Raw genomic sequence first — 13,250 nt, forward strand, 5'->3', positions numbered from 1 at the left:
TATACAATACATGCATGTTTTGTTCATATTTATATAAAAAAAACAGCTTTTTACATTAGCATGTTTTGTTCAGAACTAGCATACCCACCGAAAACTTCCGGTGAATTTACTAAATTACTCACGATAAACGTTGACAAAAAACCTAATTATTTGAAGAATTATAGATTCAGAATTCCTTTATGCAATCGCGGTGTCCGATTTTAAAATTGCTTTTTGGTGAAAGCACATTTTGCAATATTCTGAGTAGATAGCCTGGCCATCATGGCTAGCTATTTTGACACCCACCAAGTTTGGCACTCACCAAACTCAGATTTACCATAAGTAAAATTGGATTACCTTTGCTGTTCTTCGTCAGAATGCACTCCCAGGACTTCTACTTCAACACCCAATGTTGTTTTGGTTCCAAATAATCCATAGTTATATCCAAATAGCTGCGTTTTGTTCTTGCGTTCAAGACACTATCCAAAGGGTGACGCGCCGGTGCGTATCGTGAAGAAAAAATTCAAAATATTCCATTACCGTACTTCGAAGCATGTCAAACGCTGTTTAAAATCAAATTTTATGCGATTTTTCTCGTAAAGTAGCGATAATATTCCAGCCGGGAGACGTTGTATCCGTTCAAACACTGAAATAAGAAAATGGAGTCATCACATGCACGCGCGCGCCAGTGTCATTGTTCTCAGAAGTACCACTCACCAAAACCTACTGTTTTTCGCCCAGAGACTGCAGAGTTATCATTCAACGTTCTGGCGCTTTCTGAGAGCCAATGAAAGCCTTAATAAGTGTCACGTTACAGCAGAGATCCTGTATTTTCGATAAAGAGGCTACAGAAGGCCAATAAATGGTCAGACAGTGCACTTCCCATATAGTATCTTCTCAGGTTTTGGCCTGCCATATGAGTTCTGTTATACTCACAGACACCATTCAAACAGCTTTAGAAACTTTAGGGTGTTTTCTATCCAAATCTACTAATTATATGCATATTCTAGTTTCTGGGCAGGAGTAATAACCAGATTAAATCGGGTACGTTTTTTATCCGGCCGTAAAAATACTGCCCCCTATCCCTAACAGGTTAAAGTTTTGGCGGGAAACAGTCTGTTAACAAAGGACATTCCTTTCGCCAATAATGGACAGGAAAAGATAATCCTCTTCTACTTAAATTTATGACAGGGTGTGAGGTGTGAAAACTCCCACACCAGTTCCCTCCTCCCCTCTTCTGTGGGTGAAAGAAGGTCTGGTTATTGTCAACCATTGCCAAGCTGATCTGACCCATTGTGATCCTCACAGGACAGCAGTCGAGATTTGATACATGCTTTATTAAAGCATTCTTCAAAAGAAGTAGCCACATTTAGTCTTTTAGCTAAGGTGGCTGGCGTAGAATGTGGACCCCTTTTTATGCTTCCCAAAGATTGGTTGATAAATCTCTCTTAACCCCTCAAATTTAAATCATTGAGCTGCTTGCTCAACATTATGAAAAAATGAATCGTAAATTAGGGACAAACTTTAAGAAAGAGCGAGTTAGTCAAAGACAGGGTTTTAAAACAGTCGGTGGGGGTGCCAGACAGAGACAGGACAGTAGCAGGTGCCTGAGTGCTTTTGTTCCCATGTCAAGTACGGTGGTGAAGTTAATTGTTGCCTAGATATATTCTTATTGGCTACTCTTTAAAACAAATGACCTCAAGTGAGATAGTGTCCACTGTCTAGACATACAATATGCTAATATCAACTTGACCTCAAAAAAGGGGAAGTTGTCAAGATTGAGATGATGTTATGCTATACTAGGTTATGCTAAACTATACTATGCTATGTTTATTGTTGCGAATTCGGGGGACAACTCCAACCGGGACTCAAACTCGGGTCCAGTGACAGTCAAGCCAACACCTTAACCATTACGCTAAGAGGTCCGAGGTCGCTAGGTGTTGGGTTAAGGTTGCCACATTATCATGGTATTCCACATGAGCTCTGCTACATCTGTGTCCCTTCGCAGGAGAACCCTTACGTGATGCTACGACCGAACCACCAGGAGATGGAAGGGAACGAGCGCTATGAGGGCTTCTGTGTGGACATGCTGAAGGAGCTGGCGGACATCTTGAAGTTCAAGTACTGTATCAATCTGGTGGGGGACGGGGTGTACGGGGTATCGGGGACCAACGGTACCTGGACGGGCATGGTGGGAGAGCTCATCTCAAGGGTAAGGGCAACAGCTTCCTGTAGTAAACAGGATTTTTTTGACCATATGACTTGACCAGGAAAAACTCTGGGCCATACCATCGCCACCCATCTACCTACCATTTACCCCCTTCTACCACTTCACAGCATAATGCCACTCGAACTATAGACTAATTCAACAATCCTTTAATCAAATGTTATTCATGAATTTACAGCCATTACTGCCAAATCACCCCTAACAAACCAATAGCATCCTACAAACATCCAGTGTCTGTGTGGCCCTCTCAAGCACAGGTTGTACAACTGATTTGACACAGTGGTTGTGATACAACTAATACTGTATGTTCATGATACAATGGAGAGTTTGTCATCAAAGAAATGTATCCACAACCATTGTGCGCTGACGCCACAATGCTTGTGTAATTATTTTTATAAAGCTCTCTGTTGTATTACAACCGTTATGCCATATACATGGCATCATTTGTATAACTTTAGTGTATATGGGGCCTATATGTGGGTGTTGTGTGTCTCCGTGGACTCCAGGGTCAAATGATTTCATCTGATACGTGATAGGCTGAGTGTTTTGTAGTAAAACATGTCCCCAGTGTTGTGATCTAGAAAAGTAGTGCCCAAAGCTATTGATTGATGTTTTCACATTGAGAGCATCCTACAGTAAGGGGATGTAACCATGCAGAGATGTGAGGATGATGAGGAGAAAAGATAAAAGGTGGAGGTGGAGGAGGAGGAGGAAGAGAACAAGGATGTACAGGAGGAGCAAGGCTGTTAATTAGTCCAGATAATGCCTGATACAGATGACACAGAGTCTTGGGTCTGCATCCCAAACGGCACCCAATTCCCTTCATAGTGCACTACTTTTGACCAGGGTGCCATTTGGGACGCTGCCATGGCTGTGTTCTGTTCACCCTTCTAACTCGGATACAGCTCATCTGTCCTAATGAATCTCAATTAGCCCCAGTTACCCTTGAGCAAACACTCACAACACAGACATGACTTGAAAAGGGCCCAGCTAACCTGTCTGCTAAACCATCTGAACCATTTTTTGGGGGGTGAAAAAACAAGACATGGTTTCAAGAACAAGATAAAACTAGCTGAAATTAGCCACTTACTATTCCCCACATGGCAGTTTCTTCTACATTGCTGGTCTTAGAGTGTGGTCGCACTGACCAGTGTTTTTTGTAGATGTTCACGCAGACCGGGGATAGAGTGGCAGGGTTGAGGAGGTGGTGAGGGAGCCCTTAATAAGTTATGTCTTAATTCGCTATAGGCTAATGGAAGGCAAAGCCGTTAAGGAAATGAAAGGATTGCCTACTCGTATTATTGTCTCCATTTGTCCCCCCGCAAGTTGGTTCTGATTTGGGGACCTTGAGGAGGTCTCAACTCGGTCTAATTGCACCTCACACGATAGTGCTACAGACTGCTACAGAGTACCAAGGAACGTCGGAGAGGGGGAAGGTCGAGGGGAGACAGCGCAGGAGTCCCTGCCTCTGAGCGCCACTGACTGGAAAGGAGAGAGTTAGTGGATGACTGGGTTATAGTTGGTGGGGGGGTTTAGAAGAGGAGGAGGAGGAGAAGAAGGAAGAGAGATTGTGCTGTAGCTAGCCTATAGCGGCTGACTGAATTAACACAGAAAAGTAGAGCGAACGCTGAGAGAAGAGAATGTATGGACAAGCTTTCCACAGGCTTCATTTGCAAGCCGGGGACAGGGGCTTTACTTTAAGTAGCCATAGAGACGGAGACAAAGCCCTACCGGGAAGATGAAATGCCACGTACAGTGGGGAACCTCTAACTCAATGCATTATTCAGCAGCCGTAGGGACGGCTTTGATTTTCTTTTCCTATCTCGCTTTTTTCCAGGGCACCATCTTATGATTGAGCGAAAGTGGAAACAAGTGTGGTGGCATGGGGAAAGAATACAATGATGCATTATTTAAAAGCTGACTTTATACCGTATGTTTTCTCTCTCTCTCCACACACTTTCAATAGCTGTTAGATTCCAGTAATCAGTATTAATATTCAATAGGTGCATTAATATGTTCATTTTTCAAAGGAGGAGTGACTTCTTTCTTTTGTTGAGTTTTTTTGCCTAGATACTTTTTGTTGTTGCTTTCGGGCTGGCTGGGGGTTGGCTAAATGCCTGGTTTTGCATGTTCATTCAGAGTTGTTGTCAGTAAAAACAACCACTAAAAAGCCTTCCAGAACTTTTTTGCCATTGTGTTAGCACCTGGAGCTCTTTTTTTGCTGTTCAAGTTATTCTGGACAGGATTGGTCAACTCCTCCAGGGACCTGTACTCAAACAGACTGAAGCTTGTGTGAAAAGCCACCACCTCTCTCTCTCTCTCTCTCTCTCTCTCTCTCTCTCTCTCTCTCTCTCTCTCTCTCTCTCTCTCTCTCTCTCTCTCTCTCTCTCTCTCTCTCTCTCTCTCTCTCTCTCTCTCTCTCTCTCTCTCTCTCTCTCTCTCTCTCTCTCTCTCTCTCTCTCTCTCTCTCTCTCTCTCTCTCTCTCTCTCTCTCTCTCTCTCTCTCTCTCTCTCTCTCTCTCTCTCTCTCTCTCTCTCTCTCTCTCTCTCTCTCTCTCTCTCTCTCTCTCTCTCTCTCTCTCTCTCTCTCTCTCTCTCTCTCTCTCTCTCTCTCTCTCTCTCTCTCTCTCTCTCTCTCTCTCTCTCTCTCTCTCTCTCTCTCTCTCTCTCTCTCTCTCTCTCTCTCTCTCTCTCTCTCTCTCTCTCTCTCTCTCTCTCTCTCTCTCTCTCTCTCTCTCTCTCTCTCTCTCTCTCTCTCTCTCTCTCTCTCTCTCTCTCTCTCTCTCTGTTCTCAACTGCTGCTCTCAGATCAAGGCAAAGGCATATGATAGCCAGAGTCCCTCATAGGTCCACCTACAATGAAAAATGTATGATACCCACCTGACAGGGTACATTACAACATAACAAGACCCAGGGCTAGCCTTGACACTAAACCTTCTGTTTATCTCTCTACAAGCTATCTCTCGCTACAACTATACTATAGTACTGTCTATATACTGTATCTCAAAGTTATTCTTCTTGATTGGTCCTAAGTTGTTTGCTAGGCAATTTTATTTTGTGTGCCAACGTGCACTGTGCCAATGATGGCATGGCCCTAACTGATGATGGGAGTGCTATCAGAGCAAAATATTTCCACTGATTATTTTGAACAGAGCCTTCTAGCCAAGTTAACAGGGGGATACTCACTTGGACCAACAATCAGAAAAGGGGCTGATGGTAAAAAAAAACTATGGGGTCATGAATGCTGACGAGCGGATCCAGCACTGTAAGCAGGCAGGCTCTCCTCTCATTTAGAGTTGAGCTCTGACAATCCTCTTATTTTCCAACTGCAAAGGACAAAGAGCAGCGAAGGGTTGCGCTGGGTCCTGGGGAGATGAAAATCTCTTACAGATGCACTTTGCAGTGTCGGATGATTACTGGGATCAAGCAACCACCTTCCCAGCCCTACCATGCCGAGTAGCACTGGCTGGCTGGCTGGCTGGCTGGCTGGCTGCTGTGTCAAGTGATTTGTCATAACAATCTGCCCTTCGCCTGCTTGAAAAAAACATTGCACTCTGTTCTAAGTTGGCACCCTATTCCCTATATAGTGCACTGGATCCTTCTCAGAAGTAGTGCACTACATAGTGGATAGGGTTTCATTTGGGATGTAGCCCCCCCCCCTGTTCTACACTGTTCTCCCTGGTGCCCTGCATGAGTCAGGTTTCAGACACAAAGCCGATGCTACACACTGCTGGCAGACTAGGCGTCACGGACAACAATGGCAGCACAGTAGGAGTGGAATTACACCAGTAGCCTACTTACTATTTCATTTAACTTTCCATGCATTTTCCACCACCACAATCCAACCTTTGTTACTGTAGATGTACCTATCTGTGCATATCTGAATGGGTGGTGTGTGTGTGTGTGTGTGTGTGTGTGCGTGCGTGTCTATTCCAGAAAGCGGACCTTGCCGTAGCAGGGCTCACCATCACCGCAGAGAGGGAGAAGGTTATCGATTTCTCCAAGCCTTTTATGACTCTGGGAATCAGCATCATGTACCGTGTGCACTTGGTAAGACTAACCTCTGACCTCTCCGACTCTTACAAAACAACCTGGCTGACCCCTGAACCTTACAAACAGCTAGCGACCAATCATCAGCCTCTATCTGGGAGCCCGTTCAGCCCCTTCTCCTCCTCCCACTACATCCCTCTCCTCTCTCTACCTCTGCCAGAGTAACAGATGGTGTGCTCTGCTCCATGATATGCGGGTGTGAAACGACCTGATAAATGGACTTCTTTCATTCCCATTCCCACTTCTTCTCTGTTTGTGACTGGGATCTAATTCGCACCAATAATAGCCCTGACCCCTACGTATAGAACAAGACCCAGGCAACTGTTGTGGAAATTCAATACGATTGTCTCTGTGTTTTAACACCAGCCAACCATTAATCAAAGGCCTTTCCCCAAACCTAAGGTGACACACTGGTCTCTCCGCTGGCCACCGGCCGGATGGAGCCGCTTTGAACCAAGCGGCGGCGTGTAAAAACATTAATGTGGCGTCCCAGTAGAGCGTTTACTCACAGCCGCCCCTGTCCTCCCTGTCCCCCCCGTCTGCGTCCCTCCCCTTTCCTTGGTGCTAATAGGTGCAGCTGCCAGGAGAAAGGCTCCATTGGACCAACAGTTGGTCGAATGAATCGATAGCAGCAGGTGCAGTGTTAAGTGGGCTGCCATATCACCTCTGCGGCAGGCTGCTGCTGCTACTGCTGACACGTTGGAACGTGCTCATCGGCGTGTTCCTGCGAGCTGACGCGGCGTGGAGGAGGAGAGGAGAAGCCTACACACATTGCAGCTCAATATTGACACACACACTCCCACTGTCCTAACCAGGCGGGCACAGACAAGACAGACAGGGAGGGGGAAGGATAGAGGGATGGGATGAAGAGCATGCATAAGGTAACTGGCAGAGAGAGATGTGAAGCCTCGACCGCTTAAGGTCAGGAGTGAAGGGCGGAAGAGACTAACTACAAAGAGTGAGAGTCTGCTGCACTGATTTCTCTCTCGCTATCTGTCTGTCTGTCTGGAGTCTTTACACAGTACCTGTCCCTGGTGTCTCCTTCTCTCTTCATCCCTCTACCCAGGACTCACTCCCTCCCAGCGCCCCTTGGCAATCTCTTAGGTCTCCACAGAGCTACAAGGCTCCAGCGCCACCATTCAATATTAGAATTTCTGTGACTCCACTTGTTTAGGTTTAATCCACTAGCTATTGATTTCTGATGCTGTGATTTCTACAAGGGCCCTGCTACTTATTTCAGACTTAAATTGAAATTCTCAGCCTGATCAATAACAATGGAAAATGGAGCAAAATAGAGACACCTGTTGAGGTTTAATTACCTGCTGCATGGCTGTAGAATTGGCCTAATACCAGGGCCAGATTACCGAATGGGCATGCAGGGCATGTGCCCCAGGAGGTAGATGTCCTGGGCCCCAAATGCGTTAGTCTGGCCCTGCCTACTACTGTTTAATCTCTTTCTGTCCACAGTGCACCCCAATAGTGTGTGTGTGTGTGCACACCTGTGTGTTCTTAATCTCTTTTTGCTTATCTTGATTAACTGGTTTTATAAAGTGTTTTGGGATGGTCCTCTTTTGATTACCCTAAGTCCTTCATCTCTCCATGTTGGAGTATACTCCGAGACTCCACCAATCTGTACACTTGTTTCATCAAACACCCTTTCTCATAATCCCCTACTTCTATGTTCTGAGCCCATCTTTCCACCAATCCCTCCTTCCTAGTTGTAGTAGTAAAGACAGAAACAGACAGAGAGAGACAGAGAGATCAAAAGAGAGAAATGGAGAGAGAGAGAAAAAAATAGTATTGAGGGTGCGTATGGAGATTAGAAACCTAATTAGACCCACAAGTTAATTAGAGGGTTGATATAGAGGGGAGTGGTTTCACATTCACAAGCTGCCCTGTGGGAGTGTGGCACTGGGATCCTGATTTTGTGTGTCTGTCCCCCTCCAATCTCGCCCCAACCTCCATCTTCCCCGCCTGCCCTCTCCCTCTCAGCTGCCCCAGACATCCTGCGAGAGAGAGCACTGAGGGAATCTGGGATGGCAGGCCAATCAGCAGCCCTCCCCCCCTCGCCACATAAACAGAACACCTCCACCTCCGTAGTCACAGAGACCATAATAACAGCGATGTGAGTGGCGGACCACAAATAGGCATGCATCTCTCAAGGGGGCTGGCGTTTGAAAAAAAAACGGGTTACTCTCCTTCACGCCGTGTGTTTCTGTAGTGCAGTCACACCTCCCTCCCAGGTTGAATGCGTGGGGAATGACAATAAGGGGAGGGAGGAAGATATGTTGGTGAAGTCCTTGAACGTGGCCTCACTCACTAAAGGCAAAGACAGTACAGTATGAAGATAGGAAGAAACTGCTTCTCCAATAGAAATCCCCGATCACACTTGTAGGCAATGTCATGTGGACATTGGCTAGCTAAGCTCATGCGCAGAAACACGTCATCGGGTCTAACGTTCGTCTCGTTTCGAACTGCACTTGTGCAGGCCGTCAAACCAAAGGCATTCCTTTGATATAAAGTTGTTTTTGACAAAAATGAAAACGTGTCAGTTTGTCACTTTCACGAGGTTGGAGTAATAACAAGTTCAACTACTTAAGACATTGGCTCGAATCTAGGTTGTGCTTTTACATTTTGAGAAATTGAACAACTAAGGATGAAGTTTTCACTTCTCTCATTGACTTCTCAAACCCCAACCTGGTCTGCTTGGTCTGCTTCGTAAGCGTTCCCGGAAGTCTCGCGATGTTGCGCCTCTGGGTTTAGAAACTCCGTGCTAAAGGTCTTATATCCCGCCACTTAACACAAAGTGGAGCCCACGGGGAGAGGGGTTTGTATAACGCTTCATTTCTGATTGTTTGGATTTGCTTGTAAAAACCAACACGGGCAATGAGGCAGTTGTCACAACCGGTGCCTCCCCCGGTTCTCCATTTGATGGGATGATGATGATAATTACACTCTATAAAGCTCATGTGCAATAAAGACCTTCCTATCCAGTCAGAGTGCCATGCATGCATGGATACAGTTATGAGTACAGTCAGAGAGACCTGTTGTACAGTGCAGAGTCCGTAGTCAAGTGGTAACAGTCCTGACAAAAAAAATAGAGCCATTACATATTATAATCCGCTTAATAAATCATAGGCGCATACTTGCATATAACAAGTAATAAACCATTATACCTGCAGGCTTCAAGTAAAGTTTTACCAAAAAAAGACCTGTGGTGCTCGTAGCTGCCTTCACCAGTCGTGATGCCCACCTTGACTACAGATCAGTGCAGATGACTGGCACCTCAGAGGGCTTCCTGACAGCCTGAGGGGGCTCTCTCTCCTATTTGAGAAGAAACAATTGTACCATCACACCTTGCCATCCCTACCTACCTCCCTCCCTCCATCACCCAGTACACACACACACACACACACACAGAATAACATGTTAACAACCTAACCCTTTAACTGGCACACCAAGAAAAAAATATCAGGAGAAGTATTGTTCTGCAAAATATGTGTATTTAGCCTCAATATATGCCATAAATTGCTAATTTTTGTTTGCATGACATGAACTTCGATAAATAATGCATAGCAAACAGAGTAAATAAAATTTGTATTGGAATTTGCATGGACTATTTAAATCATAAAAAGATGATACATTAATTGACTTTATATCTTCTTCATTTACTTATAATGGAAGATAGGCCAAGTTAAATGAGGGACTGATATCAAATATTCATAAAATATGATACATTTGTGTCAGAATATGAATATTCAACTGCATGTGAATTCACACATTTACAGTTTGTATGCTTAGAATACCAGTAAAATTACATGTACTGAATGATATTGTGAAACATATTTAAGATAACAGGCAGACAGTAAATAATGATATGGGTATGAAAGGATTTCTGTATTTGCACAGACAAAGTCTCATAATATTTCTCTATTGTCCATTATCACTAGCTTTGACTTTATAGCATTCCTTTAATGGGCAACTCAACCGCCTGATAGAGCATAAAATTGGAAAACAACAATATCTTAGTATCATTCTTAAATGGTGTTTTAAAGGTCGGCAACATTTTACAACCTTGTAATTTCCCATTGTGCACATAATTAGTACAAAAAATTTGGAGAAATGACGTTCGGTTTTGCTCACATTCACTTCCTGGTTTTCAGCCATATATGAATGGGTGTTTTAGTCTGATAATGAAAACCACTAAAAGAATATGCCAAACAAAATGAATATGTTTAATTTCACTTAGAATTGGTTGTCAACATTAGCTCAACTGCCCGGTTGAGCTGCTTGTTAATTAAAGGGCTTTAACACTGCTGTGCTGAGATGTCTGGAGGGCCACAGAGAATGAGCCACTGTTAAATACAGGACAAGAGGAGAAAATGCTCAGTGGCTTTACACAAGTAAATAGAATGGTTGGCCGAGCCATACTTGATAGAAATGCCAAGAGAATACAAACACACTACTATAACACTTTCAAGGTGTAACATCATAAAATATAGTTTGGTCACACAGACCTTCGCTTTGTCAGTCCCTTTGACTCTGGACTTTCATTTTTGATTCTCCTAGGCAACTGTTTGCATTACTTCAGGTGTGGCTATGTTTTTGTTCTATGTACTAACGTTACTTCTTGAAAGTTGAGCTCACTTTATAGTGTTATTGTATATCACACAGCCCAATGTCCTCTCTACCTCTTAAACATTCATATCACAGTAGAGATTAGTGAACAGCATGTCCCATCTCACTTTCTCTTCCTCTCATTATCTCCCTCCCCCTCTCTCGCTCACTCTCTCTCTCTTTCTCTCTCTCCCCCTCCATCCATCCCTCTCTATTTCTCCCTCTCTCTGATCTTTTCACTACACCATCTGCTGGTGTTGTGCTGTTTCCTCAACAGCTCTGCTCTTTCTTAATGGTCTCTTAGTGGCAACTTAACAGGGAATTAAATAGAGTAGCGCTGTAAACAAAACGCTCACTGCACTTTGCACCAGATTGGATCGTGTCAGCACAACCTTCACCTAGTTGCTTTTCGCCGTATTGTTTCTTATTTTGCAGGAGTTGTCACTGCATTGCACTGTTATAGGCGTTACTTTTTACTGTACGTCCTGCCTTTGTAACGGAGGTGGTTTACAATGCCTAGGCGTTAACTCAGTGGGCTAACACAGTCTTGTGGCATGCAGGAGACCCGGGTTTGAACCCGGCAGTCACACCCTCACACCCGCATGACTGTTGTTGTCACGTCCTGACCAGTAAGGGGTCATTTTGTTATTGTAGTATGGTCAGGACGTGGCAGGGGTGTGTTTGATTTATGTGTCTTAGGTTTTTGGGTAATGTTCTATGTTGTCTATTTCTGTGTTTGAATGTCTATTTAGTCTATTTCTATCTCGATTCAAGACTCTCTCCTACACTATAATGGCCTCTGACCAGTTTGAGTACCATTACAGAGTCCCTTATCAGAGAGTGCATTGATGCTGGCACCGTAAATGGATCATTTTCAGAAGGCAGGCCTCCATCAGCTGGTCGATTTAGGCTCTTCAGACAGTCCTAATTCTCTCAACTGTAATTAGAAATCTCCAGCTCCACTCCTATGTTGCTCAATTACACTAATATGGGAGTGATTACAGACACATTAATGAATATCCGGTCTCATCCATGCCTAATTACGCATTAATTCATCATTTAGAATTGTTTGATGACCTTTAAATCCTATCCCCTCGCCGCACATGCAATATATTCTTTTGGGGGGAGGGAGCATTTGTATTGCATGACTGTTGTTGTCACGTCCTGACCAGTAAGGGGTCATTTTGTTATTGTAGTATGGTCAGGACGTGGCAGGGGTGTGTTTGATTTATGTGTCTTAGGTTTTTGGGTAATGTTCTATGTTGTCTATTTCTGTGTTTGAATGTCTATTTAGTCTATTTCTATGTTCAGGTTTTGGTTTGGCCTTCAATTGGAAGCAGCTGTTCTTCGTTGCTTCTAATTGGAGGCCATATTTAAGTAGGGTTTTTTTTTGTCACTGTGTTTGTGGGTAGTTGTTCCATGTATAGCCTTACAGGACTGTTTTTCGTCGTCGTTTGTTATTTTTGTTAAGTATTCACGTTTATCCAAATAAAAAAGGAAGATGAGCACGATACCCGCTGCGCCTTGGTCCACTTTTTACGACGCACCTGACAGTTGTATTGCTTATTATCAAGGGGATTGTAGTTATGGTCAATTGATGATACATGTTACATATCAAATGTGGCCTCACTGTGTTAAGAATATGTCATAAGAATAGGCCTACTCTTACAATAAGCTGTTTTACCACTTAAAGTTAATCCGATAACCTACATAGCTGTGCTATTGCCCCTAAAAACACCAGGTCCTTCCTTACAGTTCTTGTCTTTGATCGACTGCACTGGTTTGAGTTTCTCCATCTCCATTGAAGATAATGTAATTGCCCCTAGCTACTGAGGTTAATTTCAACCATGCATTTTCCAGAGCTCTATTTCAGACGTAATTGGTTTCATTTTGTGGACAATGGCCATCGCTGCTAGATAATTAAGCAGTATGAATTAGCTCTATATAAAACCCAGGCTGATAATCTCCCAGTAGTAAATCTAGACCTGAGGCATATGGCTCCATGTCTCGGAGTCTCAGTCAGAGAAAACACAGGAACGCTCGGTCATAGGGATTCATCTGTAACAGATTGGTTTAGGTATCGGTTTAGGGTGTATCTGTGTATACGTAATGTAGCTAACCACCTCTCTCTCTCTCCGTGTGTGTGTACGCGTGTTGTAGGGGCGCAGACCTGGCTACTTCTCCTTCCTAGACCCTTTCTCCCCTGGGGTGTGGCTCTTCATGCTGCTAGCCTACCTGGCAGTCAGCTGTGTGCTCTTTCTGGTAGCCAGGTGCGTCCTCCACTCCTCTCAGCTCCACATTGACATCTACTGGTGCTTTGGAAGAACTGACATGTCATATACTGTACAGTACAACTATACACATGTGTTGCATCCCA

General features: G+C 44.2%; 1 protein-coding gene across 2 annotated transcripts in view; it reads left to right on the forward strand.

Annotated features, from left to right (window-relative positions):
- Positions 1-13,250, forward strand: part of grik4 (glutamate receptor, ionotropic, kainate 4) — a 444,499-nt gene that overhangs the window by 412,879 nt on the left and 18,370 nt on the right. For both annotated transcript variants that reach the window (XM_014213630.2, XM_014213632.2), the window contains 3 exons: positions 1,988-2,191; positions 6,143-6,256; positions 13,034-13,143. In XM_014213630.2, the coding sequence (XP_014069105.1) occupies positions 1,988-2,191; positions 6,143-6,256; positions 13,034-13,143 (428 nt within the window). The remainder of the gene's footprint in view (positions 1-1,987; positions 2,192-6,142; positions 6,257-13,033; positions 13,144-13,250) is intronic.

Source organism: Salmo salar, chromosome ssa09 (genome assembly GCF_905237065.1).
Source record: "Salmo salar chromosome ssa09, Ssal_v3.1, whole genome shotgun sequence".
NCBI classification, from domain to species: domain Eukaryota; kingdom Metazoa; phylum Chordata; class Actinopteri; order Salmoniformes; family Salmonidae; genus Salmo; species Salmo salar.